Genomic DNA, 25,306 nt, shown 5'->3' with positions numbered 1-25,306 from the left:
CTGAAGTGGTACCGCCTCGTACGTCCATGGATCCAGCAGAGGAGGAGGATCGCATTTCCTAGCGAGGCGACGGGGAAAGAGAGCAGACTTCTGTATATATTATTTCTAAGTTAAAAAAAATACTACCCGAGCCGCCGCTAAACCCTTTATTTCCCTCAATAGACAGAGCTACCCATCCTTCACACATACTGCGATGTCGACTCCGGCAAGAAGGCGACTTATGAGAGACTTTAAACGGTGAGGGGATTTGTCGTTTCAGGAATGGTGCTGGGTTCTCGATGGCAGGTCGTGAGAAGCTAACCGGCTAACCGGCTAACTGGCTAGCAGCTATGGTTCCCCACATTATATCAGCCTGATATCGAGCTATCTAACGTGAGTTGTTTGAAGTCTGATACAACTCGCCGTCGATTCATTTATTCCGTCTCACTAAAGACTAACAGCAAATTATTCGTGTAATTCACATTTGCTGCCTTTGAAAAATGCAAGCGAAGATTAACTAGGGTGCGTCCGGGTCGGTGGACTTATGGTGCGTTCGTTTCTAACTCGGAGGTGGTAAATGCGACTTGCTAGGAATGATTCAATAAAACACCGCATGAACTCGCACTTCCTCGTCGCAAATTCGGATGTTTCTCAGCCCCCAGTTGCTCGAATGCACTAGATATAACTAGGTAACTAACTGTGATATAATGGTATATAGATACAACTAGGTAACTGTGATATAATGGTATATAGATATAACTAGGTAACTGTGATATAATGGTATATAGATATAACTAGGTAACTGTGATATAATGGTATATAGATATAACTAGGTAACTGTGATATAATGGTATATAGATATAACTAGGTAACTGTGATATAATGGTATATAGATATAACTAGGTAACTGTGATATAATGGTATATAGATATAACTAGGTAACTGTGATATAATGTTATATAGATATAACTAGGTAACTGATATAATGGTATATATCTGAATGCACACAGGTCGGGGGTGGGTATTTTGCCACTTGCGACTTGCCACCTCCGACCACAAACGAGCGCACCATTAGCATCCGAGCTCACGTTACCTAGTTTGTAGTTAGCCGTTCGGTGTCGAAATGGGTTGCTGATATTGCGACATTGGACTTTGCTAACGTTCGTTAGTACAGTTTACCTATTGCGTTAACCAGCTTGCTAAAGGCAGTCAAATGATAAGGTAGCTAACGATAGCTAACCACGGTACCGATTTAAAGCAGGATGTGCATCACGTTAGCTAGCTAACTGTTATCTAACAACAACTATGACTTGGCTGGCGAGTGACTGGTTAGGATTCGGATCGTGTGGAGTTGTGCTCTGGGTTATAACATGTAAGAAGCCAGCTGGATAGCCAGCCTGCTATCTGACACGTGGAACTAAGGTTGTTTTTCTTGCCCCCCCCCTCCCAGGCTTCAGGAGGACCCTCCGGCTGGGGTGAGCGGTGCCCCGTCTGAAAACAACATCATGGTGTGGAATGCAGTCATATTCGGGTAAGATGGCGAGGCAGACACTTTCAGGTTTCCTATGTTGGACTAGTGTGTGAAACATCCGTTAGGATACTCACTTACTTTTTTCAAGACGTGAATGGAACTAGTTAGCCTCATTAAAAAAAAAAATATATATATAACTTGCATCCTTGGTTGTAATGTGGTCTATGAAACAGCCAACTAAGTCTGGTGTGTGCTTATCTCTCTAATCATAGGCCTGAAGGAACACCTTTTGAGGATGGTGAGTGCTACGCATGTTGCCTAGTAGACCTGTTTTCTGTGCTGACTCATTGCTATGCCACAAAGTTGATCATAGCACAGAAGTGTCTAGGAATACTACATGACTAAACCCTGTTGTAACCTGTGCTTTCATATGTTTCAGGTACATTTAAGCTGACCGTAGAGTTCACAGAAGAATACCCAAACAAACCCCCAACAGTGCGATTTGTGTCAAAGATGTTTCACCCAAATGGTGAGTTTCTCCTGCTGTTCCCACCGTGCCCTGTGGATGAAGGTGGTGAAGAGGAGGAGGATGCTGATAATGTCCTGTGTGTTGTGTTAACAGTGTACGCAGATGGCAGTATATGTCTGGACATCCTCCAGAATCGATGGAGTCCAACCTACGACGTATCGTCTATCCTCACCTCTATCCAGGTAGAGTCACGTTGTGAGATGTGTGGGACCCAGGTAGGGCTGGGTATCGATTCGAATTCCAAGAATCGATTCCGATTTACAAGGTTCAGAATCGATTATCACGATTCGATTCAATATCGATTCGGTTAGTGTTACTAAAACCTGATTTTTTTAAAGCTGTAACCTTAATTACATGACTGCCAAGTTATGCAACACATCAATACTAGGGCTGGGTATCGATACTGATTTCCAAAAATGAATGAATGAATCATTGAATGAATTAATGAACTATTCATTCCTTCATTTATTCATTCATTCATTAAATAAAAGATCGATTTTGGGATTCATGAATCGATTCTGAATCATTTGAATCAGAATCGATTAATAGATTTTTTTTGAACCCAGCCATAGACCCAGGAAGGGTTGCTACAGCAGATAACTCATTTCTGCTAAGTTATGTGTTTTTCCTCTTGGTCCTGGCTCATGTCGAGCTCCTTCAAGGCAGCGAAGAGGCAGCTTTGCGTCCACACATGCCGTACTTGGCTACTGTAACCCCCTCTTACCTGTTCCTTTGTATACGGTTCATCTGTCTCTCCTGACCAAGCACTCATCTGTGATTGGTCTCTCCTGACCAAGCACTCATCTGTGATTGGTCAGGAGATTCCACAATTCCAATTCCAAACGAATTGTTTACATTAAGGAATCGTTCAGAATTTTTTATTTTAGATTCTGCTTAGCAGTTCGCTAGTTTCAGTTAGTATGTAGTTACTCGTCATCACTGTAAATGAGGGAAACCTCAGTGCTTCTCGAGTATGAATAAAGGTTTGAAATGAAAATCAAGTGTGTCAGTAGAAATCTATGAATATGACTTGTGTAAAGGTTTTTTAGAATAACATTTTCTTCTGTGAAATGATCATGTGACCTGTTTTCCCGCCCCTCAAAGAACCGGAATCGGGAATTAAGAACTGGAACTGAAAATCAGAATCGTTAAAATCCAAACAATGCCCAACCCTGCTCCTCTCTCTCTCTTTCTGCCTCCCTCCCTCTCCCTCTCTCTCTCTCCCTCTCTCTCCTCCGCCCAGTCCCTGCTGGATGAGCCCAACCCCAACAGTCCGGCCAACAGCCAGGCGGCCCAGCTGTACCAGGAAAACAAGCGGGAGTACGAGAAGCGTGTGTCGGCCATCGTAGAACAGAGCTGGAGGGACAGTTGACCAAACTCCCCCCTACCCTGGGCTCTCCCCAGCTCTGTCCTGCCTCTGTCTCCAACTCTCAGCTGTGTGTAATGCGAGTTTTAGTGGAGTACATCTTAATTTGGGATTTTCTTTTTCTCCATCTCCTCCTTCTCTTTTTCGATTTTAAAGCTTTTATGCACTTTACCTTTCCCTCCCCTCTAAGAATCGCCGTGCTTTCTTCTGTTCTTGGAGTGACTTCGTTTTTTTCTATTCTGCCCTTTAGTTTTTGTCTGAGGGAGTGCTCAATCTCAAAGAGGACTGTTCTGGAACATCTACAGTGACTTTGCCCCCACCTGCTCGCCCTTGCTGAAATGAGTTGGACTGATAGCGTCATGTTTGGATGAAGTATCAGTGAATCCTAACCTGCTAGTAGGCCCTTGTTGGTGACCCCTGCCCCAGTGAGCCAGTGTATCAGTAGCTAGCGCGTCCAACCAGCAGCGATCAGGCTGTACTGTCATCCACCCCCTCACACACGCGGCTAACTCTCCGGAGAACCCGCTGCCCGACCCGGAACCAGGCCCGGCCCACACGCTCAACCTGCCCACGTCTTTGCTGTGTTGTGAGCTCTGTTACATGCATGACAGCGAGAGTGTTCTGACGTTTTTCTTCTCTGCTCATGTATATAAGAAACATACATCTGGATTTGTGTACAGATTTTGCACTGGTTGTCCACCTTTTTTTTTTTTCAGCACTTGTAAATAAAAAGGCAAAATCACCTTTACTATGAAAAGAACATTATTGTCCATTTATGCTGCAAAAGAAGTAATTTTCAAAGTATGAACAACTAACACAAACACACCTACAAAGTTAGGAACTGAACAATTGTTTATTGGCACAGACATCACATTAATAAAGTACTCTTCCACAGAAGCACAGTTATATTATAGTGTGGTCATGGTCCTGAACGGCTGGTCAAACACGTGAGGTTGTTGCTCTGCTATTTTTGAGTATGACAGGGTTGAAGGGGTAACAGAGAGGGCCCCCGTGGTAGAAAACTAAGAGCAGATGATTTGGTAATAGACCTGCCTGGCAGGGCTGGGAATGTTATCAGAGGGTCCAGTACAGTGATCAGCAGCACAGCATACTAACAAATCACTAACATGGCAGGAGAAATATTCCAACACCTCAGCAATCACAAGAGGGCAGGACAGCAGTTTTCTGAACCGAGCGTGCAGCCTGCAAAACTCGACCCTGAACAACAAACATGTTGGAGTGTCACGTTTCTGTGACCTGCGATCTAGATACTAACTCCTCTACTAGTGCGGCAAATGAGCCCCGACTGCCACGCTTAGGCGTTTAATAGAACACACTTTGAAAAGCAACAACAAGGCAGTACAGTTCCTTACACATTCACAATACACACACGATGGATACAAATAACATCACTCCAAGATTTCAACCAGTCCCAGTCTAGCTGCAACTTGAAATAACATTGTTCAGACGCTAGTTTGAAATGCTTTATTGGTTGAATGAAGCTTTGTAACAGTATATGGCTGGTGGCAAGGGTACATGCATGTAGCATTCAATATGAACCATGGGTGTGCAAGTGCAGAACTATGATACATAACATTGTTAAGCCTACACCTATTATGTACTGTAGGCTACACCTGTGTTATTGTATCTGTTAATTGTCCTTAATATGTTTTTTTTATGCAAAGCACGTTCAGTTTCCTCATGTATGAAATGATTTCATTTAACCAGGCAAGCCAATTAAGAACAAATTCTTATTTACAATAGCGGCCTATATAAACAAAGCTGCCTTGCCTACACCTATGATCCTGACCAGACCTGGAACAATCTCACTGTACAGCTACTTCAGATTTACAAAAATAACTATCTATCAAGATAGCCCTCTCCTTTCATCCGACAACAGCACTGACAGTAAATGGGAGTAGAAAAATACAATAACACTCAGAAGCACAGCGTCCGTAGGGGGCAGAGGAGGTGGAGCAGCTACCTGTTGTAGGCCCGTTCCTTCTTGGCCTTCTCCAGCGCCTTGTCCATGGTCTTCTCGTTCTCCCCCCGGCACTTGGGGCAGAACCACTTCCCCTTGGGCTTGTGATGGAGCCCCACGCAGGAGAAGTGGAACCACTCGATCGGACACTCGTCGTTGTCGCAGCCGATCATCTCTCCGTACGACACCTGCTCGCACAGGCAGTAGGTGGGCTCGTCCGGGTCGATGGGCAAGTCCGGTGGCGACACCTCCCTCTCTGACTTGCCCTTTGACCTCTTCTTCTTCTTGGCCGAGGTCTTGGCCCTCTTCTCCCGGGACAGGCCCACCCCTGCCTCCTCGCTGTGGTCCAGGCCTCCGTAGCTCTCCCTGCTCTCTCCGTTCTTCTGTCGCCTCGACCTCTTACCCCCAGCCCTGTCCCCGCCCCCTCCCCCACCCCCGCCCCCACCCCCGCCGGCCGAGCCCGGGGTGACCTCGTCGCGACGCTTGTCGTGATGTCCCGCCTTGCTGGGGGTGACGGAGGCGCAGGCCGGTAGCAGCAGCGCCGCCGTGGTGGGGGTCACGGAGGCCGCCGCTGGTGCGTGGCTCTCTGGGGTCTCCTGGGAGGTGAGCAGGAGCTCTGAGTGCCAGTCCACCTGCCGGGTCCTGTTCTCCACCAGCTCCACCTGGGACAGGAGACACACACCGTCACTACCCTCACACACACACACTACCAACACACACACTACCAACATCACACACAACGAACATCTCTCACACACACCGTCACTACCATCACACACACACACTACCAACACACACACTACCAACATCACACACAACGAACATCTCTCACACACCGTCACTACCATCACACACACACACACACACACACACACACAAACGAACATCTCTCACACACCTTCACTACCATCACACACACACTACGAACATCACACACACACTACGAACATCTCTCTCACACACCGTCACTACAAACATCACACACACACCATCACTATGATCACACACACACCATCACTACAAACACCACACACACATCATCACTAGCCATCTCATTGGTGGATGGATGGATGGATAGAGATACACTAGATAGATAGAGGTATACATTCCCCAGCCTCTATAACACATGCTAGTACAATGCAATACAATTCAACAGCATCACAAACTACCTCCAAAATGATCATATAGTTGAATCACCACCTCGCATGAACTGTTTCAACATAAAGTGAGCGTTATAACAATCATGGAGAGATTTATTACAGGACTGTTGTATTAGACTGCATTCGTTTTGCTAGGTGTACCTAATGAAGTGGCCAGGGAGTGTATGCAGGGGTGAAAATTAACTTTTTGGCTCACGGTGAGTCACCTGCCAAGGGGACTATGGATGAAAAAATCTACCGGCCAAGTATATATATTTTTCAGATAGCCTTCAGAAATCTAGTCGCCAATTGGAAATTTTACCTGCGTTTGGCCGGTGGCAGGTGTTCATTTTCAGCCCTGAGTGTATGTATAGTACGCATGTACATTCATCCCTTAAGCACATGGTGTTGCCTGTGTATGAAGTGCGCTATACAAATAAGGTGTGATTTGATTTGACCCCCGAGGGGAAATTGTTAAACCCTTTGAATATGACTGCGTCACCGGCAAAATGTAAAAAACATCGAAGAAATATTAAAAAATCTAAAAGACAATATCTAAAAAAAATCTAAAAAAAATCAAACATTCCAACACTTCCTGAAAGCTGAGAAACTTCCCTTTCTAGTAATATAGGGAAAATCCAATTAATATTCAGTATGTTGGCACTGTACTTTCAGGGTTAAAGGGTTTACAGGGAGGGGGCCCGACTGCTGCAGGTCTGTGTGTTTTCGTGCCAGTCAAAGTGTGGCGGGGGTCAAACCTCACCATCTGGCCGGCGATCTGGATCTTCTCGTCGCCCAGCTCCTGGCTGCGGATCAGGGCTCTCTGGATGGCCAGCTGGAGCCGGCGCCGAAGCAGTGGGTCTGCCTCCCGACAGTACCGCTCATATGCGTCGTCCAGCTCCTGCAGGACATCTGAGGACAAACGCAAACCCAGATGAGATGCAAACACTCATTAACGGCTTGGCTACGCTGGGTCCGTTAGTGTCGGTGTCAACCATCACACCTAAGAAAATGAATCTATTCTACTTAATGACAGTGGCTCCACTGCAGCCGTTGGGTTGGGACGCTGACAGACGTAGAGGTGAATGGTTATTCACTTATTTTGTCTGATGAGAGACAATGGGAAGTTTATCACAGGGCACTATCCGTAACAGAAGATTGGTCAAGGGTGATTGATCACTGCTCAGATGAGGCTGTAGGCAGACCAGCATTTCTCCCAGTCTGCTGGTCAAGTACTAACGTCACTGTCAGTCTGTAGCCCGGTAGCTAACGTGTTTCTCTAAAGTGAGTTACCTTGATATTTGGCATCGATCTCCTTCATGAGAGAGACGCTCCTCTGCAGGTCGAAGGGCAGTGACTCCACCAGCTCCAGGTATTCTTCCACATAGTTGGTCACCACCTGGACGGGATCTCCATTGGCTGGGTTCAACATCTTCACTCAACGACAATAATGTCCAAGCAAAGCAGGAAACTTCAGCGTTACATGATACAAACGCATAACCTTGAAGCAGACACTTGAAACAGCTAACGTTAGCTAGCTATGCTAGCCATTTGAGTGAACGACTGACGTTATGGTGCGTTCGTTTGTGGTCGGAGGTGGCAAGTCGCAAGTGGCAAAATACCTACCTCCGACCTGTGTGCATTCGAGCTATATACCATTATATCACAGTTACCTAGTTATATCTATATACCATTATATCACAGTTACCTAGTTATATCTATATACCATTATATCACAGTTACCTAGTTATATCTATATACCATTATATCACAGTTACCTAGTTATATCTATATACCATTATATCAGTTACCTAGTTATATCTATATACCATTATATCAGTTACCTAGTTATATCTATATACCATTATATCACAGTTACCTAGTTATATCTATATACCATTATATCACAGTTACCTAGTTATATCTAGTGCATTCGAGCAACTGGGAGCTGAGAAACATCCGAATTTGCGACGAGGAAGTGCGAGTTCATGCGGTGTTTTATTTAATCATTCCTAGCAAGTCGCAATTTACCACCTCCGAGTTAGAAACGAACGCACCATTAGATCTCAAGCAGCATTCACCCGATCTGGAAGGAGTTGAAATGCACCTCGCTAGCTAAATATGACGGACCAACAAGCACATGAGAACAATACTAGTGCTCCCACCGATCCGAAGACTAACGTGCATGGATTCCTTGGGACTGTTCCGTCGACATAAATCCCATTGGCTAACAGTGAGTTGGCTAGCTAGCTAACAACAGTGTAGCTTAGTTAGGCTAGCTAGGCTAACGTTAGCGCTAGCGAGCTAAAACTAGCCACTGAGGCAGGGCATTAAATGGTTTATTTTAAAACATGAAAAAGAACATGCATGAAAGCCAGGTAACAGAGTTGGACTCCCACTGGTCAATACCTTTCTTCTTGGGGTGAAATGTTGTTCAGCTTGGGAATCCTGAAGCTGCATCAGCTCCGCTTCCCTCTCAGCGTGGAGGAGACGCCGAGTACGCATGCGCGTCACCAGAGACAGCCCGACAGCCCCCTCTAGTGGTCGAGCAAGGATCAGGGTAGAACTGTCCTCCAGGTAGACGTGATCTATATATATCTATGGGCGTGATCATCTTGATTAAACTGCGTCATCTTTTGATTGTGACCGGACTGGTAGGCTAAAGGAATTTGTACGATAGAATGAGAGTACTGTACATCACGTTCACTTGCAAAACGATCTGTATGTGAGATTGCCACAGAGATAAAAAAGATTAATCACCAAAGTAGCTATAACTCAATACTACTGATGTAAAGTATGTTTGACTACCTGTTGAGCCTGTCGAAGTTCATTGATCTCTGAAACTTACACTGTCAAGTTTTGAGCGATACTGATTCAGGCTCTTGTTTCATAAGAATATGCAATGTAGGCTTCATTTTCTTTCAATTTAGTATTTCGTATATCAAGAAACAAAACTGCAGATGCCATGGAGGTCTATGGTTTATTGTTGTTCATTAAAAATTAGTTACCAATTTCTGACTGAGGTGAAGACTGGCTTTTGCTATCTGAATGGTGAGACATCTTTAATGCATGTGTGTCCAGGGTTCCCATGGGAGGTGTGTGTGTGTGTGTGCGCGCGTGCGCGTGTGTTAATGTACAGGGGCATCCAGGGGTCCCTCAGCCTTCGAAGAGCAGCCTGAAGGCGGAGCTGATCTCCAGCAGCATGTCGGAGGTGGTGGTGGCGCGTCCGTGCTTGTGGAAGGCCTGTCTGTTACACTGCCGGGTCAGAGACGCGGCCCCCCACGACGCCACCAGGGACGGGCTCACGCTTCGGCCGGGAGCAAAGATTCAAGAACACGTCAGGAAAAATGACAATAACATCAAGGATGCATTTGCAAAAAAAAAAAAATAATAACAAAAAAAAAACGTTGTGTTGCCTCTGGGTATGAAATGCGCTATACAAATAAAGCTTTGATTGATTGATTGATTGATTGATAAGTGTGTGAGGTGAATCGGGCGCGGTACCTTGTGGGCAGGTGTGCAGCGTTGCTGTGGGCCCAGTGAGCCAGTGTTCCCAGGGAGCCGGACAGCAGGTCCCCCTGACCCCCACACCTCCTCCCGCTCCCCTCCTGGCTGCACAGGACCACTGCAGGAGACACGCGTGTGTGTGTGAACGAGGGGGGCCGGAGCAGAGCGATCGTCGGCCGGTGAAACTCACTCCCCCCCCGGTGTGAATACGGCCCGGCCGCGCCATCCGAACGGCGAGCTTTTCGGTGGCGTAGCGGGAGAGAGCGGCGTCGTCTCGCTAACGGGCGAGATCTGAGAAACGCGCCGTCCCCGAGCGTGGGGCCGCGCCGCCGAGTGATGCGGAAAAACACAACATGCGGCGAAATGAAGTCCGTCACACGTGCAGGACAGGACACAGTTAGAGCCTGTGTGTGTATGTGTGTATATGTGTGTGTGTATGTGTGTATATGTGTGTGTGCGCGCGTGTTTAACACCGACCCTGGCGGCCATCGGTGATGATGTCTTCCTCCCCCTTCAGCAGCACCGTGACGTTGCCCATAGCAACGCTCAGGTGCAAGGCAGTCTGCTGGAGATCAATGTTGCTCAGAGGCTGATGGTACTGAAACACACACACGCACGCACGAACACACACACACACACACACACACACACACGCACACACACGCGCGCATACTAAGGCGGGGAGGAAAATCACTGGCTCAGATATTCAGAGTATCTCTCAGCTCTCTGATCAATATACCATCAACCTCGCCAGACGAATACTGGACGATCCTTCCCATCCACTCTTCTCAGAGTTCCCCCTACTCCCCTCTGGACGCAGGTTTTGAACGCCCAAAACAAGGACAAAACCACCCGGCACTTCTTCTGTGCCAAGAAGCATTAAATTGTTGAATAGCTGTTGATGCCTGTGGCAGTGATGATGATATTGATGTGATGATGTTGGTGAGGATGGTGATGACGATGATGGTGGTTTGTGACATTGTGGTGTTGGTGATGGGCGTACATTTTAATGTTTTCTGTATGCTTGATGTGTGCTAAACAAATTCCCCTCTGGGGCAATAAAGGTTTCAATTCAATTCACACGCACGCACGCACACACACACACACACACGCACACACACGCGCACACACGCACACACACGCACACACACACCCCGCACGCACGCACGCACGCACGCACACACACACACACACGCTTGATTTGACAGGCGACTTGACCATCAACATGCTGGTCTCCTAGGAGAGATCTTACTTGGACCAACCATAGTCTGGTAGAGCCTGGAGAACTCCATGAAGTTGGGCGTGAGGATGGCCTTCTGGTAGCCCCGGATCACCGACGGCTGCTCAGCCACCAGCCACAGCCCGTCCTGGTGGAGGGAGCGCACAGTCGAATCAAACACACCCAATCCAGCTCCATTAGTCGACGCATAGAAATAAGACCTAATCAACAACCAAGACTTGGGGAAGTGCTGTACTTACTGCGTCAATGATTATGGGGATATCTCTCTCCTTAGATCTCTCTATCACTTCCTGAATGGGAGAGAGACCAGAGATGTGATTAGGGGCTGGAGAGACCAGAGATGTGATTAAGGGTCTGGAGAGACCAGAGATGTGATTAGGGGGCTGGAGAGACCAGAGATGTGATTAGGGGGCTGGAGAGACCAGAGATGTGATTAGGGGGCTGGAGAGACCAGAGATGTGATTAAGGGTCTGGAGAGACCAGAGATGTGATTAGGGGGCTGGAGAGACCAGAGATGTGATTAAGGGGCTGGAGAGACCAGAGATGTGATTAGGGGGCTGGAGAGACCAGAGATGTGATTAGGGGGCTAGAGAGACCAGAGATGTGATTAGGGGGTTGGAGAGACCAGAGATGTGATTAGGGGGCTGGAGAGACCAGAGATGTGATTAAGGGGCTGGAGAGACCAGAGATGTGATTAGGGGGCTGGAGAGACCAGAGATGTGATTAGGGGGCTGGAGAGACCAGAGATGTGATTAAGGGGCTGGAGAGACCAGAGATGTGATTAGGGGGCTGGAGAGACCAGAGATGTGATTAGGGGGCTGGAGAGACCAGAGATGTGATTAAGGGGCTGGAGAGACCAGAGATGTGATTAGGGGGCTGGAGAGACCAGAGATGTGATTAAAGGGCTGGAGAGACCAGAGATGTGATTAAGGGGGCTGGAGAGACCAGAGATGTGATTAAGGGGCTGGAGAGACCAGAGATGTGATTAAGGGGCTGGAGAGACCAGAGATGTGATTAGGGGGCTGGAGAGACCAGAGATGTGATTAGGGGGCTGGACTAACTTATTCAAAACGGTAGTTTGTGCATGTGCACCAATCACGTTTTCAAATACAGTGCAGTGTAAACAGTGAGAGTGTATGTTTGAGCGTGTGTGTGTGTGTGTGTGTGTGTGTGTGTGTGTCCCACATGCCTTGGCTGTGTTGAGCAGTGTTGGGTCCCTCCCTAGCCCCGGCCCCACCACCAGGGCGTGCAGTCTGGGCAGCCAGTTGTCTATCTCCTCCATGGCGTTGGGGGTGTCCCTGGGGGCGCGCAGACACACGGGCCGCCGTCATTACCACACACACACACACACACACACACACGGGCCGCCGTCATTACCCCACACACACACACACACGGGCCGCCGTCATCACCACACACACACACACACACGGGCCGCCGTCATTACCTCACACACACACACACACGGGCCGCCGTCATTACCCCCCACACACACACACACACACGGGCCGCCGTCATTACCCCACACACACACACACACACACACACGGGCCGCCGTCATTACCCCCCCCACACACACACACACGGGCCGCCGTCATTACCACACACACACACACACACACACACACGGGCCGCCGTCATTACCCCACACACACACGGGCCGCCGTCATCACCACACACACACACACACACGGGCCGCCGTCATCACCACACACACACACACGGGCCGCCGTCATTTCCACACACACACGGGCCGCTGCCATCACCACGCACGCACACACACACACACACACACACATGGGCCGGCGTCATCACCACACACACACACACACGGGCCGCCGTCATCACCACACACACACGGACCGCTGCCATCACCACGCACGCACACACACACACACACACACACACACACACACATGGGCCGGCGTCATCACCACACACACACACACACGGGCCGCCGCCATCACCACGCACACACACACACACACACACACACACACACACACACACGGGCCGCCGCCATCACCACGCACACACACGGACACACTTTCTGAGATCAGAACAAGAGATCTTGAACGACGGGTGCGATGTTCTCGCATAATCATGTTTCGTAATGATCACACTGTGCGTGCACGACACATTCTGAACATGAATGGTAAACGGGGTGTGAGTCAACTCAGTGTCAGTGGAAGATCTGGAGGGACAGCGGAGTTTGGCGCATGTCTTCATTCAGAGATGGTCACTGCGTCTTACTCACAGCACTGGGTGGACGATGAGCTCCGGGCTGTAGGACTTGATGACCGTGGCGGCGTCTCTGGAGCAGAAGACGTGAGACAGGTCTGCCCCCTGGGGGTGGGCAGGGTTAGTGTTCACCCACAGTCACTTAAAAAACCTCAATGAAATGCACGGGACATTGGGAGTCAACGGTTTAACTCCAGCGAGGTCACGGATAAACTAGTGTGTGTGTGTGCTTGTGTGTCTGTGTGTGCTTGTGCGTTCGCACTTACCACTTTCAGGGCAGAGATTGCAGCAAAATATGGTGCTCCCGTGTACCTTCACATTTCAAGGACGGGGGTTGGAAGGAAGGAAGGAAGGAAGGAAGGAAGGAAGGAAGGAAGGAAGGAAGGAAGGAAGGAAGGAAGGAAGGAAGGAAGGAAGGAAGGAAGGAAGGAAGGAAGGAAGGAAGGAAGGGAGGGAAGGAGGGAAGGAAGGAAGGAAGGAAGGAAGGAAGGAAGGAAGGAAGGAAGGAAGGAAGGAAGGAAGGAAGGAAGGAAGGAAGGAAGGAAGGAAGGAAGGAAGGAAGGAAGGAAGGAAGGAAGGGAGGGAGGGAGGGAAGGAAGATGCCGGAAAAAAACAGGAAAAAAAGGAAATTGGACATTCATCGAGGACTGCCAATGTACACAATAACAGTCTGAATAGCAGCTGAGGTATCAGATGTCAGATGACCTACTCTTGGCAGCCTCCAATAACCCCTATGCGTCCGTCCTGGCCCTTGTGCTTCTTGGGCGTCAGCGGGGGGACTACGCTCTTCACCAGCGGAAGGATATCATCCATGCCTCTGTGAGCCGGCGACCCCAGACTGAAGTCCCGCTGGATGACTGACAGAGAAGGGGGAGGGGTATCTTTAAAGAGTGTGCAAGTTAAGGGGGTTCAAATCTACATATCATTAGACTCTAAAAGAAAAGGGAATCACTTTCACAGACGCAATCTGAGCTGGTCGACACTGAAACACAGACAAGACCCTGGAATCACTCAACAACTCCCACCATCCACCCAACAACCCAACATGTATGTTATACTCCAGGTAGAACCCACTTAGTCTCGATGGTAAAGCCCTATTAACCAGAGTACTCCAGGTAGAACCCACTTGGTCTCGATGGTAAAGCCCTATTCACCAGAGTACTCCAGGTAGAACCCACTTGGTCTCGATGGTAAAGCCCTATTCACCAGAGTACTCCAGGTAGAACCCACTTAGTCTCGATGGTAAAGCCCTATTAACCAGAGTACTCCAGGGAGAACCCACTTGGTCTCGATGGTAAAGCCCTATTCACCAGAGTACTCCAGGTAGAACCCACTTGGTCTCGATGGTAAAGCCCTATTCACCAGAGTACTCCAGGTAGAACCCACTTGGTCTCGATGGTAAAGCCCTATTCACCAGAGTACTCCAGGTAGAACCCACTTAGTCTCGATGGTAAAGCCCTATTCACCAGAGTACTCCAGGTAGAACCCACTTGGTCTCGATGGTAAAGCCCTATTCACCAGAGTACTCCAGGGAGAACCCACTTGGTCTCGATGGTAAAGCCCTATTCACCAGAGTACTCCAGGTAGAACCCACTTGGTCTCGGTGGTAAAGCCCTATTCACCAGAGTACTCCAGGTAGAACCCACTTGGTCTCGATGGTAAAGCCCTATTCACCAGAGTACTCCAGGTAGAACCCACTTGGTCTCGATGGTAAAGCCCTATTCACCAGAGTACTCCAGGTAGAACCCACTTGGTCTCGATGGTAAAGCCCTATTCACCAGAGTACTCCAGGTAGAACCCACTTGGTCTCGGTGGTAAAGCCCTATTCACCAGAGTACTCCAGGTAGAACCCACTTGGTCTCGATGGTAAAGCCCTATTCACCAGAGTACTCCAGGGAGAACCCACTTGGTCTCGGTGGTAAAGCCCTATTCACCAGAGTCTCTCCTTCCAATTCAATGGGGATCGAATGAAAGCTGGGCGTTTTATACGGGCGTGTCTGGGGGTTCAGGGACAGAGAAGCTGGGGGTTTATGGGGGTTCAGGGACAGAGAAGTTGCAGGTTTATGGGGGTTCAGGGACAGAGAAGCTGCAGGTTTATGGGGGTTCAGGGACAGAGAAGCTGGGGGTTTATGGGGGTTCAGGGACAGAGAAGCTGGGGGTTTATGGGGGTTCAGGGACAGAGAAGCTTCTGTGGAGACGCCGCGGTCCTGCGTGGGACAGTGGACTCTGCTGGCGGAGACGGTCCGTCTTAGGGGGAGTGGTTTTGGTCGTGACGCATCCGGCCGTGCGTCAGAGGGCAGGAGAAAGAGGGGGGCAGGTGTGATCTTACAGTACTGTCCGTTGTTCCGGTTTACCTTCCTTCGTCAAAAGATATTCTCTTTTGACGCGTTCGACTCGCACCCTGACCTGCTCGAGCGTCCATTCGAACCCCCTGTCACCCAGCCTCCCAACACCGTCTCGGTAAGCGAAGCTGTTTGGTGAAGTTTCCGTCTAAAGCCGTCTGGACACAGCTGCCCCCCCCCCCCCCCGCCCCATCTTTCCAGCAGCGTCCTCGTCTCCGCATCCGACCACAGAAAGACCCGTGTCGCCAGCATAATGGAACTGCAACTCAGGATTCAGTCAAAATATATCTGGACGACGTAGCTGTATAGTAGGTTATAAAGCTATAGCGGTATCTGTATAGTAGGTATATAGTAGGTTAGCTACTGTATATATAGCTATAGTATCTGGACTGTGTGTAACGTTAAGTTACGGGACACCAAAGACAGTTGAAGTTTGCATGCTTTGTTGTTGTTGTTGTTGTTGTTGTTGTTGTTGTTAGAGACTGTTTAGAGGATGCTGGCTCGTCTCCTGCCCTGGACTTCCTCCAGTGAGCTCAGCCTCCTTCAGACAGGTATCCAACACCTTACCGAGCCGAACAGGTGGAAAACCCTAGAGCAGCCACTCGTTACAATCGTATAAATGCACTAAAACAGATTAGTGTATGAATCATCTGTCACCATCTGCTTGTTCTGCAGGAACACAGTTAACGCGCGAGCAAAGCCAAATGGTCCATCGAGGCCCCTCCCCTCTCATCTGAGCCCCCTCCCCTCTCATCTGAGCCCCCTCCCCTCTCATCTGAGCCCCCTCCCCTCTCATCTGAGCCCCCTCCCCTCTCATCTGAGCCCCCTCCCCTCATCTGAGCCCCCTCCCCTCTCATCTGAGCCCCCTCCCCTCTCATCTGAGCCCCCTCCCCTCTCATCTGAGCCCCCTCCCCTCTCCTCTGAGCCCCCTCCCCTCTCATCTGAGCCCCCTCTCCTCTGAGCCCCCTCTCCTCTGAGCCCCCTCCCCTCTCCTCTGAGCCCCCTCCCCTCTCCTCTGAGCCCCCTCCCCTCTCATCTGAGCCCCCTCCCCTCTCATCTGAGCCCCCTCCCCTCTCATCTGAGCCCGCAAGCATTGCAAGTAATACAAAAAAAAACAACAACGACCTGCCCTCGACTGCTAGGCCCATTACAAACAGTAAAGCAGTCTGACCTGCTGGCTCTCGCTTCACCTTGGTGGGCCTCCCACGTCCACGACCACAGGTGTGGCGGAACATGTTGGAAGTTCCAGTTTTGTGACTGTCGTATCTGTATATGGCCTCACAACCATCACACAGCACATAGCCAATGCTGCTTTCATCTTCGTCTACAATTTCACAAAATCTGTCCCAAACATTACTCTTCTGTCCTTCCTTTCTCCTAATTTTTAATTCACCATTTCGAAGCTTTTCCCTTATCGATTTCAACTCTGTAGTCATTTCGGTGTTTTTTTTTGGCTCCCTCTAAAACCCGACCGACCCGCAACGCGGATTCACATAAACGGTCCGCGGGCGAACAGGGCCGTCATCATGTCAACCCGAGATAGACCTGGGTCCTAGAGGTAGTCTACTCTTAACTTTTACTGTAGCTTGCGATAAATACCAACCTATTAAATGACTACGTACAGTAGGATACATTTTACTTGTCAACCAGCTGGTCGGATAAGAGTGTCAACTACATTCTCTACTTTACCTTCCGTGATGATATACTGGTAGACAAGTGTTACAGCAATCGACAGTGACAATGTTATGAGGCAAAAGGCTACCATCCGAGTCCCATGTAGCATACTGCCAGACTATAGCTCGATTCGGCTCCTGCAGGCATCTATATTGTGTTCACAGTTCTTACCTACACACGAACTGCGAGTGCCCGTAAAGTAGACACACAGACATACACGCCTCAGCTTCGATGAGATCATGAGGGATTGTCTGAGCCAGAAAACCAGTAAAACGAGCAACAACCAAATCTCGCGTGTGTTTCATTCACATATTACCCGTTCCCATTTCCTCGTTGCAATTCACAAGCAGCGACATTAATGAAAACTTTATAGCTACTCCAAATTCTCTGTTCTTTCTAAGCGTTTCACCCAGGTGATATTGTCTCTCAAACACACCTGTCATGTGTCGGGGTAGTGAACGAGGGGACAGCGTAGGGGACAGCTTTTCGGAACGGAACGCGTCCTAGAAGATGAGCGGATTCTATTGGCTGGCCCGTGATAACAGTCTGTTCCCTTAAAGCCACAGTAGCACAACAACAGAAGTCACGCTAGCGTACTAACGCACTACGACTAACAAAAGCCACGTTGTGTAGGTCCAAACCGTTCTATTAATACATCCATGGTCCAAACTCTCTAAGACAAGCACATTTCCATCAGTTACGTTACCATCTTTATTACTTCCGCAACTTAATCATGAGGTAATTTATACAACTTTAGCTACTGACGTTCAACAAGTGGAACTGGACGAGAGTGGAGTCGGTGGGCTCAAACAAGTGGGTGGACCGAGATCACAAGTGGGAAGTGGTCGCTGGTCGGGCCATTGGGACAAACGTTGTTTCGAAAGTGGCTAAAGAGACACATTGCTTGACTTGTGTCATCACGCTGGTAGATAATGTCAAATTCGAGTAATGTTAGTTAGCTATCATGGTTTTGACCTGCGGCTTGAGCCCCGACTATCCTCCTATAAGCCGAGTGAAGTAGCTTAGTCAGCTCGAAAGTTGCCGAGAGAGTTCGCTCTGCCGCTGCCGAGAGAAGAACCAGGAGCCATGCCCGAGCTATCCAAGATGAGGAAGCCCGACGTGAAGCTCGTCATTCTGGGGGACATGAACGTGGGGAAGACGTCGCTTCTCCACAGGTACACGGAGAGGAAGTTTAAAGACACCATCAGCACCGTCGGAGGGGCGTTTTTCCTCAAACAGTGGGGACCCTACAACATCTCCATATGGGACACCGCAGGTAGGGTTTTGAATGCATTAGACATGGTATTGTTTCATGAACATGCGTTTTCGCATATTCCCATCTTCAAAACATTTGAATTAGGATGGCAGTGCCAGGTTTGATGTGACCAGTATCCCGGCCTAGGCGACGTCATGGTGAATGTTTCTGGTGTGTTTACCTGAGCACGCGTGGACCGACCGGAGGCTGTTTGACCGTGAGACACTTTAGGCAAGGCAAGTTTATTTATATAGCACATTTCAGCCACAGGGCAATTCAAGGTGCTTTACATGAGACATTAAAAGCATTAAAACAAAAAGCAAGACATTATAGACATTTAAAACAAAAGGCAGGACAAATTAAAAGCATTAAAACAAAAAGCAAGTCATTATAGACATTTAAACAAAAAGCAGGACAAATAGAATACAGGAATAAAAGTTACAGTGCAGTATACTGATAAACATAGCTCCTCTTAGAAAGCAGTGGCAAAAAGAAAGGTCTTCAGGCTTGTTTTAAAAGAACCAAGAGTTGCAGCAGACCTGCAGTTTTCTGGAAGTTTGTTCCAGATATGTGGAGCATAAAAACTGAATGCTGCTTCTCCATGTTTTGTTTTAACTCTGGGGACAGAAAGCAGACCTGTGCCAGACGACCTGAGGGGTCTGGATGGTTCATATTATATGAGCAGATCAGAAATATATTTTGGCCCTAGACCATTCAGTGCTTTATAAACCAACAGCAGTATTTTAAAGTCAATTCTTTGACAGACAGGAAGCCAGTGTAAAGACCTTAGAACTGGTGTGATATGCTCCACTTTCTTAGTCTTAGTGAGGACTCTAAAGGACTTTAAAGACTGAGACTAGCCCAGCTACTGCACAATTTACAATCAGAACATGTAATTAATTTGAGAAGTTTTATGGTTTTTATTTTATTTATTTTTTACACCAAGTCTAGATGAACACCCTTTTTGTTATTATCATCAACTCTAGAGCTATTTGACTTGAAATACCCCCCAATGTCATTCAGGCCTGTGGCAGAGTCTTGTGATAAGGACACATATGACAGCCCAGTTAACAACAATATGAAATCACTTCCAGTTTTGAAGTGTAACCCCGGAATGACCGTTTTGTGTACGGAAATTCCAGGGTTACAAACTCACATTCAGACATGACGCAAAGTTTGATGATATGAATCCCAAAAGTAGGCCTACCCCAAACAAGCTTCTCGGTTCAGAAGCATCATGTTTGGCGATTCTTTAATCAAACAAATTTAACAACAAAGATAGTGTGTCTTGGTCAGGAAGCTGGTCTGCGAGCTGATGGCTGGCACTAGTGACAGGCATTGTCCTGCACCTCTGCTCAGCTGATAAACCTCTCTGGGTCAGAACCTCTCTGGGTCAAACAGGTTGATCCGTTGTTGTTTTAGGTCGAGATTGTCAGCTGCCGACCTAGAACCTCTAACCTCCATTTGTTGTTGAGTCTAGTTAAACATTAGACAGATTTTTATCAACGGCAATGGAATCAACCTCAAATGACACAGCATGAACCTCAATAGGCCAATACAGTTCTGCTCAATTTGCTACGGAAAACTTGTCGGCCTAACTAGACAGTGTGGTTGTGTGAGGGACAGACTATATTGTTTTATTTTTATGTTACACTTTATTAATCCCCCAAAGGGAAATTGTCTTCGAGCACAGGGTCTCCGAGCACGACACAGCGCCCCTCGATGTTCTGAGCTAGTGTTGGGGTCAAGTGCCTTGCTCAAGGGTACAACGGTAGGCAGGCAGACAGTTCGGTTCGGTGGCCCTGGCCAGCCTTGAACCAGCTTGAACCTTTGGTTACTGTGACACTCAGTGGACAGTCCCGCCCACAGATGACCGGTTGAATGGCCTTGACCAGTCAGTGACCACAGTGTATTGTTTACTCAGAGAAAAAGAAGAAGAAGATGAAGAACTGAGTCACCAGAACACTTCCTGTCCGTGCTCTACATCCCCATGACCTCCTGACAGGATGCTGCACAGCCCACACTTTCACCTACTGTGCTGATAACACGCCCCTCAGCCCTGAGGGAGGGAGGGAGGGAGGGAGGGAGGGAGGTGGTAGGTAGGTAGGTATGTAGGTAGGTAGGTAGGCAGGCAGGCAGGCAGGCAGGTGGTAAGTAGGTAGGTTGGTTGGTAGGTAGGTTGGGAGGGAGGGAGGTAAGTAGGTACTGTAGGTAGGTAGGCAGGTAGGAAAGTAGGTAGGTACTGCAGGGTTAGAGGTAGGTACTTGGGGTAGGTAGGTAGGTAGGTAGGTACTGCAGGGTTGGAGGTAGGTACTTGGGGTAGGTAGGTAGGTAGGTACTGCAGGGTTGGAGGTAGGTACTTGGGGTAGGTAGGTAGGTAGGTAGGTAGGTAGGTACTGCAGGGTTGGAGGTAGGTACTTGGGGTAGGTAGGTAGGTACTGCAGGGTTGGAGGTAGGTACTTGGGTAGGTAGGTATGTAGGTACTGCAGGGTTGGAGGTAGGTACTTGGGGTAGGTAGGTAGGTAGGTACTGCAGGGTTGGAGGTAGATACTTGGGGTAGGTAGGTAGGTAGGTACTGCAGGGTTGGAGGTAGCTACTTGGGGTAGGTAGGTAGGTAGGTACTGCAGGGTTGGAGGTAGGTACTTGGGGTAGGTAGGTAGGTAGGTACTGCAGGGTTGGAGGTAGATACTTGGGGTAGGTAGGTAGGTACTGCAGGGTTGGAGGTAGCTACTTGGGGTAGGTAGGTAGGTAGGTACTGCAGGGTTGGAGGTAGGTACTTGGGGTAGGTAGGTAGGTAGGTACTGCAGGGTTGGAGGTAGGTACTTGGGGTAGGTAGGTAGGTACTTGGGGTAGGTAGGTAGGTAGGTAGGTAGGTACTGCAGGGTTGGAGGTAGATACTTGGGGTAGGTAGGTAGGTAGGTAGGTACTGCAGGGTTGGAGGTAGCTACTTGGGGTAGGTAGGTAGGTAGGTAGGTAGGTACTGCAGGGTTGGAGGTAGGTACTTGGGGTAGGTAGGTAGGTAGGTACTGCAGGGTTGGAGGTAGATACTTGGGGTAGGTAGGTAGGTAGGTAGGTAGGTACTGCAGGGTTGGAGGTAGCTACTTGGGGTAGGTAGGTAGGTAGGTAGGTACTGCAGGGTTGGAGGTAGGTACTTGGGGTAGGTAGGTAGGTACTGCAGGGTTGGAGGTAGGTACTTGGGGTAGGTAGGTAGGTAGGTACTGCAGGGTTGGAGGTAGGTACTTGGGGTAGGTAGGTAGGTAGGTACTGCAGGGTTGGAGGTAGGTACTTGGGGTAGGTAGGTAGGTAGGTACTGCAGGGTTGGAGGTAGGTACTTGGGGTAGGTAGGTAGGTAGGTAGGTACTGCAGGGTTGGATGTAGGTACTTGGGGTAGGTAGGTAGGTAGGTAGGTAGGTACTGCAGGGTTGGAGGTAGGTACTTGGGGTAGGTAGGTAGGTAGGTACTGCAGGGTTGGAGGTAGGTACTTGGGGTAGGTAGGTAGGTACTGCAGGGTTGGAGGTAGGTACTTGGGGTAGGTAGGTAGGTAGGTACTGCAGGGTTGGAGGTAGGTACTTGGGGTAGGTAGGTAGGTAGGGAGGTACTGCAGGGTTGGAGGTAGGTACTTGGGGTAGGTAGGTAGGTAGGTACTGCAGGGTTGGAGGTAGGTACTTGGGGTAGGTAGGTAGGTAGGTAGGTACTGCAGGGTTGGAGGTAGGTACTTGGGGTAGGTAGGTAGGTAGGTAGGTACTGCAGGGTTAGAGGTAGGTACTTGGGGTAGGTAGGTAGGTAGGTCCTGGAGGTAGGTGGTACTTTATTAAACCCTGAGGGGAAATGATGGCCTTGTAGTCACTAGGTCAAAGCACAATAGGAGTAGGCTAGCTTTTTGAGTGAATCATGTCCTGTCCATAAAACCACTCACTCACTAGTCATGGTCCTGCATTGTATATAGGAAGAACCACAGTAACACAGAGAGATCAAAGTGAAGTCTTGCTGTGAAACTAAAAAGTAGTAAGTTGACACACAGTCGGCCCAGCCTGACTGAGCCTGGCTCTCATCTGATCAGCCTCCAGGGGAAGTTGGGGCCCTCGGCACCCGACCGTCTGCCTGTATCATCACCCGCAAGGTCACATGACACCACCATGGCAGGAAGACTGGATGGGCAAGGAGGAACACACACACACACACAGGAACACAAACACACCACATTTTTCTAGAATGACAACAACAGGAGGGAGATGGTTGATGAGGTGGCGGTTGGTTTCTGGAGCGTCTCTCTGTGACCAGCTGTGTCGTATCCCGCTGATGACTCAGCAGTCTTGTCTGGATCACAGTCACACAACTCTGCTCTACTGTTTATTTAGCCAGCCTCACAGCACCTGGCCTGAAGCCCTCCTTAAACCCCACAACCCCACACAAACAGTTGTCTCTTTCCACAAATCCATTAGGTCTCTCTCTTTGTTAGATTAGTATTATTTATTACATTAGTATAATGTCCAGCTATGTCCAGTTCCACGCCTAGACATTTAGATTGTTTTAATATTTGGCGACAGATGCTGTAAACAAAGGCCTGTCTCACCGAGTCTGCCCCCTGACCAGACTGCTCTCTGAGACACACACACACATACACACACACACCCACACACACACACATTCTCAAGGTCAACAACAAAGGCGTCCTGTGTTTCAACTACTGTCTCATTGTCCTAACTGAATCCCTCTGTTGAGCTCACTGCAGTGTCCCCAGGCCAAACACATTCCTAGTTTTGTCTACATGAATAATCATTTATAAAATGTGTTGCTCGATGTTATGTACCCATCTGTGTGATAGGAAAGCCTTTGACTTTTCATTTTGTGTCCTTGTGTGTATGTGTGTGTGCATGTGTGCGTGCATGTGTGCGTGCGTGTGAATGTGTGTGTTTGTGAATGTGTGTGTGTGCGTGCGTGTGGGTCCGTGTGTGTGTGCGCATGCGTGCGTGTTTGCATGTGTGTGCGTGCGTGTGTGTGTGCATGCGTGTGTGTGGGTCCGTGTGTGTGTGCGCATGCGTGTGTGTTTGCATGTGCGTGCGTGTGCGTGTGTATGTGTGTGGGTCCGTGTGTGTGTGCGCATGCGTGTGTGTTTGCATGTGCGTGCGCATGTGTGCGCGCGTGTGTGTGTGTGTGTGTCAGGTCGAGAGCAGTTCCACGGTCTGGGCTCCATGTACTGTCGCGGCGCGGCGGCTGTGGTCCTGACCTACGACGTCACCAACTGGCAGAGCCTGGCGGAGCTGGAGGAGCGCTTCCTGTCGCTCACCGACACCGCCAACCACGACTGCCTCTACGCCATCGTGGGCAACAAGGCCGACCTCACCGACCACCGGGCCCAGCTCGCCGACGCCGGGGCGGCGGACGAGGGAGACCCGGGGGAGGCGTCCGCCTGCCCCGCCCCCTCGCCGGGCTCCCCGGCCCCCGCCGCCGCCCGCCCGCCGCCGGCGTCCGCGCCCCACAAGCAGGTGAGCCGCGAGGACGCGCTGGCGCTGTACGGCCGGGTTCTGCGCTACAAGGGCCTGGACGAGCGCTGCAGCCTGCCGGCCCAGCAGATGTGCTTCGAGACCAGCGCCAAGACGGGCTACAACGTGGACCTGCTGTTCGAGACGCTCTTCGACCTGGTGCTGCCCTCCATCCTGAGGAAGAGGAGCGAGGCGCAGGGCTCGCCCACCGTGGACCTGGAGGGGTCAGGGGAGCTGGCCGGCAAGCGCACCAGGACAGCCTGCTGCTAGCGGGGGGGCACAGCGGGGGGGCACAGCTGGTACCCAGACTGTCATGTCACATCAGTGAAGAGAGGAAAGAGGAATGTGTTTCCGGAGCTTTCGGAGAGGACCAGAGGGGGGAGGATGAGGAGGAGGAGGAGGGTGTTCCGCGTTGGCCCTCCGTGAGAATCTGGGATTGGTCACTATTGACCGTTGAATGATTCAATCACAGACACACCTGGACAGTCAATTAACCAATCAGAGACACAATCAGAGCAATCTCTTTTGTTTATTGTGTTAAGCACTTGTGTGTGTGCGTGCGTGTGTGTGTGTGTGTGCGTGCGTGCGTGCGTGTGTGTGTGTGTGTGTATGTGTGTGTGTGTGTGAGACGTGTGTGTGTGTGTGTGTTTGGGGTGGTGGAGGGGAAGGATCCAGATACACAGAAATTAATCACTGAATTGTTTGTTGCTGTTGAGGTTTTTGGGTGCGAATGTCACGTTCCTTTGGTGAACATTGTGTTTGGTGACGTAGTTCAGGTCATCGATGGGCAAAATCAAGGGAGTGGAAGAGTCCTATTTTTTAGGATTTTTTAATGTGTAACAATCAGGATTTTGTGTTTTTGTTTTTATATTGATTCCTTTTATATATCGCATTTGCACCTAATCTACACTGAACAAAATGTGTACAATTTGATGCACATTTGAAAGTATGTTATTTTGAAAGATGACTTCATAATAAATTTTGAAATTAAGCACTTTCCTTCATACAGTTAGCTTGAGTGAAAACACAAACGCAAACAGACAGAAGTATAACAAACAAAGACATTTATTTTGTTATTGTTCAATAAATGAATTCATAG

At 49.1% G+C, this 25,306-nt stretch overlaps 4 protein-coding genes across 10 annotated transcripts; 2 read left to right on the top strand and 2 right to left on the bottom strand.

Annotated features, from left to right (window-relative positions):
- The first annotated feature begins 73 nt into the window (after nt 1-73).
- ube2al (ubiquitin conjugating enzyme E2 A, like) lies at nt 74-4,040 on the top strand. Of its 2 annotated transcripts, XR_014630618.1 has the most exons (7): nt 74-237; nt 1,430-1,510; nt 1,723-1,748; nt 1,890-1,979; nt 2,073-2,161; nt 3,223-3,415; nt 3,596-4,040. XR_014630618.1 is itself a non-coding variant. In XM_084443660.1 (6 exons), exons 1-6 carry the CDS (start codon nt 194-196, stop codon nt 3,349-3,351), a joined length of 459 nt encoding a protein of 152 aa, XP_084299786.1. In that variant the 5' UTR covers nt 74-193; the 3' UTR covers nt 3,352-4,040. The 2 variants fall into 2 exon arrangements, 1 of the variants encoding a protein (XP_084299786.1); XM_084443660.1 differs by having other exon boundaries at nt 3,223-4,040.
- A 153-nt stretch (nt 4,041-4,193) lies between these two features.
- On the bottom strand, nt 4,194-8,947 carry ing1 (inhibitor of growth family, member 1). Of its 2 annotated transcripts, none has more exons than XM_084443021.1 (4): nt 8,875-8,947; nt 7,759-7,897; nt 7,229-7,377; nt 4,194-5,988 (listed from the first exon to the last, which is right to left on the bottom strand). In XM_084443021.1, the coding sequence occupies exons 1-4, from the start codon at nt 8,923-8,925 to the stop codon at nt 5,326-5,328; spliced, it is 1,002 nt and encodes a 333-aa protein (XP_084299147.1). In that variant the 5' UTR covers nt 8,926-8,947; the 3' UTR covers nt 4,194-5,325. The 2 variants fall into 2 exon arrangements, with proteins under 2 accessions (XP_084299147.1, XP_084299148.1); XM_084443022.1 differs by having other exon boundaries at nt 7,759-7,902; nt 8,875-8,939.
- Nucleotides 8,948-9,431: 484 nt separating this feature from the next.
- naxd (NAD(P)HX dehydratase) lies at nt 9,432-17,918 on the bottom strand. Of its 5 annotated transcripts, none has more exons than XM_084443643.1 (10): nt 17,906-17,918; nt 14,163-14,310; nt 13,720-13,765; nt 13,470-13,558; nt 12,398-12,510; nt 11,452-11,498; nt 11,235-11,339; nt 10,450-10,570; nt 9,970-10,090; nt 9,432-9,772 (listed from the first exon to the last, which is right to left on the bottom strand). In XM_084443643.1, exons 1-10 carry the CDS (start codon nt 17,910-17,912, stop codon nt 9,622-9,624), a joined length of 948 nt encoding a protein of 315 aa, XP_084299769.1. In that variant the 5' UTR covers nt 17,913-17,918; the 3' UTR covers nt 9,432-9,621. The 5 variants fall into 5 exon arrangements, with proteins under 5 accessions (XP_084299769.1, XP_084299767.1, XP_084299768.1 ...); XM_084443641.1 differs by lacking the exon at nt 17,906-17,918 and adding an exon at nt 17,687-17,799; XM_084443642.1 differs by lacking the exon at nt 17,906-17,918 and adding an exon at nt 17,641-17,758.
- A 162-nt stretch (nt 17,919-18,080) lies between these two features.
- Nucleotides 18,081-25,251, top strand: rab20 (RAB20, member RAS oncogene family). Its single transcript, XM_084443255.1, has 2 exons — nt 18,081-18,745; nt 23,888-25,251. Exons 1-2 carry the CDS (start codon nt 18,556-18,558, stop codon nt 24,475-24,477), a joined length of 780 nt encoding a protein of 259 aa, XP_084299381.1. The 5' UTR covers nt 18,081-18,555; the 3' UTR covers nt 24,478-25,251.
- Nucleotides 25,252-25,306: the final 55 nt, after the last annotated feature.

Source organism: Borostomias antarcticus, assembly GCF_949987555.1.
Source record: "Borostomias antarcticus genome assembly, chromosome: 9".
NCBI lineage: Eukaryota > Metazoa > Chordata > Actinopteri > Stomiiformes > Stomiidae > Borostomias > Borostomias antarcticus.
This window is presented reverse-complemented; position numbering and strand designations above follow the sequence as displayed.

Bases quoted from the DNA above. Each gene is read 5' to 3' on its own strand.
- ing1 (XM_084443021.1), bottom strand. From the start codon at position 8,925: ATGCAGCTTCAGGATTCCCAAGCTGAACAACATTTCACCCCAAGAAGA. The intron at 7,898-8,874 runs GTATTGACCAGT...CGTTGAGTGAAG, and splicing joins ATTTCACCCCAAGAAGAAAG to ATGTTGAACCCAGCCAATGG. The intron at 5,989-7,228 runs GTGAGGTTTGAC...CTCCTGTCCCAG, and splicing joins TCCAGATCGCCGGCCAGATG to GTGGAGCTGGTGGAGAACAG.
- naxd (XM_084443640.1), bottom strand. From the start codon at position 17,578: ATGCTACATGGGACTCGGATGGTAGCCTTTTGCCTCATAACATTGTCA. The intron at 13,766-14,162 runs GTAGGTCATCTG...TGAAATGTGAAG, and splicing joins GTTATTGGAGGCTGCCAAGA to GTACACGGGAGCACCATATT. The intron at 13,559-13,719 runs GTAAGTGCGAAC...GCCCACCCCCAG, and splicing joins CAATCTCTGCCCTGAAAGTG to GGGGCAGACCTGTCTCACGT.
- rab20 (XM_084443255.1), top strand. From the start codon at position 18,556: ATGCCCGAGCTATCCAAGATGAGGAAGCCCGACGTGAAGCTCGTCATT. The intron at 18,746-23,887 runs GTAGGGTTTTGA...TGTGTGTGTCAG, and splicing joins CTCCATATGGGACACCGCAG to GTCGAGAGCAGTTCCACGGT.
- ube2al (XM_084443660.1), top strand. From the start codon at position 194: ATGTCGACTCCGGCAAGAAGGCGACTTATGAGAGACTTTAAACG. The intron at 1,511-1,722 runs GTAAGATGGCGA...CTCTAATCATAG, and splicing joins TGGAATGCAGTCATATTCGG to GCCTGAAGGAACACCTTTTG. The intron at 1,749-1,889 runs GTGAGTGCTACG...CATATGTTTCAG, and splicing joins AGGAACACCTTTTGAGGATG to GTACATTTAAGCTGACCGTA.